The sequence below is a fragment of the Penaeus chinensis genome, chromosome 41 (assembly GCF_019202785.1).
Source record: "Penaeus chinensis breed Huanghai No. 1 chromosome 41, ASM1920278v2, whole genome shotgun sequence".
Taxonomy (NCBI): Eukaryota; Metazoa; Arthropoda; class Malacostraca; order Decapoda; family Penaeidae; genus Penaeus; species Penaeus chinensis.
Genome location: NC_061859.1, coordinates 2,457,839 through 2,460,338, shown reverse-complemented (window position 1 = coordinate 2,460,338; position 2,500 = coordinate 2,457,839). Strand labels below are relative to the sequence as shown.

Here is a 2,500-nt window from a genome sequence, read left to right as displayed (position 1 = left end):
AAAGAAAAAAAAAAAAAAAAAAACAGTAAACAACCACATATCATCGAAATCCCCCCCCCCCCCCACAATACCCCATCACCCACTGATACCCATCGTGCCCCACCCCTTCTCCACCCACAGGCCGAACAGCATGCCGACGCCCACTATATCTCAGCGAACTGCGTCGTCCTCACGTACTTCAGCGGAGACCTCGCCACGGCAGTCGACGAGCACTTCTCAAGGGCTCTTACCCAGTCTTTTAGCAAGTCCACCAAAGGTAAGGTTCCGGTTCTGTGTGGTCTTTGGTGGTGGGAGTAGCTTGAGTGTGGTTTGTGGGCTGTTTTGCGGTGGTTTGGTGTGTCTGTGGTTGTTTTGTTCGTTTGTGTCCCTTCTTTGATTGTTTGGTTGTGTGTGGTTGTTTTGTTTGTTTGAGTCCCTTCTTTGATTGTTTGTTTGTGTGGTTGTTTTGTTTGTTAGTGTTTCTTCTTTGATTGTTTGTGTGTGTGTGGTTGTTTTGTTCGTTTATGTCACTTCTTTGATTGTTTGTGTGTGTCTGGTTGTTTTGTTTGTGCTCCTTCTTCGATTGTTTGTATGTGTGGCTGGTGTCTATGTTTGCTTTGTGTTCCTTCTTGGTCTGTGTTTTTTGTTTGTGATTGCCTTGTGTTCCTTCTTGGTTGTGGTTGTGTTCCTTTTTTTATTATTGTGGTACATCTACGTGAATATACAAAACACTATTTTTATATGTTTACACAAAAATAACAGTTGGTGACCGATATACCCTGTAATATTGCTTATCCTGTGTATGCCATCACTTGTTAATATGTGTAGACTAGATCGGAGAACATTGTCCTTATTTTTGTTATTTATCTTGTGTTGTGCATCGAAAATATTGTCCGTATTACTGCTAATCCTGTTTTATTGTAACTTCACCGAATAACAGAGTCCGCGCTATTTTTAACCGTCCTTGGCAATAGTTATACAAAGGAATGTCTGTGTTATTACCAGGCGTCACGTATTGTACCCTATCACAGGTTAAATATTTTCATGTTTACAAAGTGTGGCTACATTGAAGTGTTGGGTGATCGTCTTGATGGCTGTGTCATTTTAGTTGTTATTATCGATATGTTTTGTTTCACTATTTCTATTGCTATTTGATATTATTCTATGACTCACAATTAAACTATTACTATCACTATCATTCAGTATCCGTTTTTTTTTTTTTGTTTTTTTTTTATCTATTCGTATTACTTGACTTTTATTCACTATCAGACTACTGAAAATATAACTGTTATTAGCATTAAATTATACCATTCATAACATCCATAATAAGACCAGGGCATCACGTACATTCACTTATAATAAAACTTAGAAATCCTTTTTTATTAATTATCAGACTATCACTCTATTCATAATAAAACTATGACATCGATACAACTATTCAGACTATCAATCTTACAACCACTCATAATAAAACTATCACTTTTGCTACCATTCATTATTAACCTGTCACTACTACACGCTCATTCATTAAAAAACTATTAGTAAACAAGCAGTCCATACAGTTCCCAGGGCGACGGCCGTTCATAACACTGGATTACCTGTTCCGCCTGATGACTTCATTAGATTACCTGCTCGACCCTGTGTGTGTCCTTGTTTGCTGTTTGTTTACTCATCATAAAGGCTTGGGTATACGTCAATACGTGTATAGTGTTATTTTTGAATTCGTTGAGTTTGGCTTATTATGGGTGTTAGCTGATTAATGATATCGTTTACACACACACATGCACACACACACACACACACACACACACACACACACACACACACACACACACACACACACACACACACACACACACACACACACACACATAATTTGTTATATATATTTTTATATATATGTGTATATTTATGAATATATATATATACTGTATATATATACTTTCCCATTCTTCTTACTCCGTCTTTCTCCCTCTCTCTCTCACTTTCTCACCCCTTCTCTCACCACCTCTCCCTCGTCCTCTCCCGTTCTCACCCCACCCCCCTCTTCTCCCTCGCAAATCACTCCCTACCTCGCCCCGCCCCCCCCCCCCCCCTCTCTCTCTCCCACAACAAAGGAGATTACACTCTGCCTCTCTAAATGGGATTTATTCACAGCGAATCACCTAGGGGGATTAGCCAAGCGGCGGGGTTCATAATCTAGTGTTGATTAGCTGAACATTACCTGTGTGATTGGGGACGCGTGGCGGGGAATATTGCTTGGGAAGAGGGGAGAAGAGAGGAGGGAGGAGGAGGAGGAGGAGAGGAAATATGGGAGGAAGGGTAGGAAGGAAGGGGGGAGAGAGGGAGGATAAGAATGAAGAAGGGGGGGGGTGTGGCAGGAATGGTTAGGAGGGACGATGAAGAGGAGGAGGGAGAGAGGGAGAGGGAGAAGAAGGAGAGTGAGGGAAGAGGATACGAAGGGGAATAAAGAATTAATGGAGGAGGAGGAAGAGGAGAGAGAGCAGGAGAGAAAGAGTAG

The 2,500-nt window shown here is 41.2% G+C and overlaps 1 protein-coding gene across 1 annotated transcript in view; it reads left to right on the top strand.

Annotated features, from left to right (window-relative positions):
• The window catches only part of LOC125047612 (transcription cofactor vestigial-like protein 3), an 80,218-nt gene that overhangs the window by 24,667 nt on the left and 53,051 nt on the right, over nt 1-2,500 (top strand). Inside the window, exon 3 of the mRNA XM_047645900.1 lies at nt 121-256. Within this exon, the coding sequence (XP_047501856.1) occupies nt 121-256 (136 nt within the window). The remainder of the gene's footprint in view (nt 1-120; nt 257-2,500) is intronic.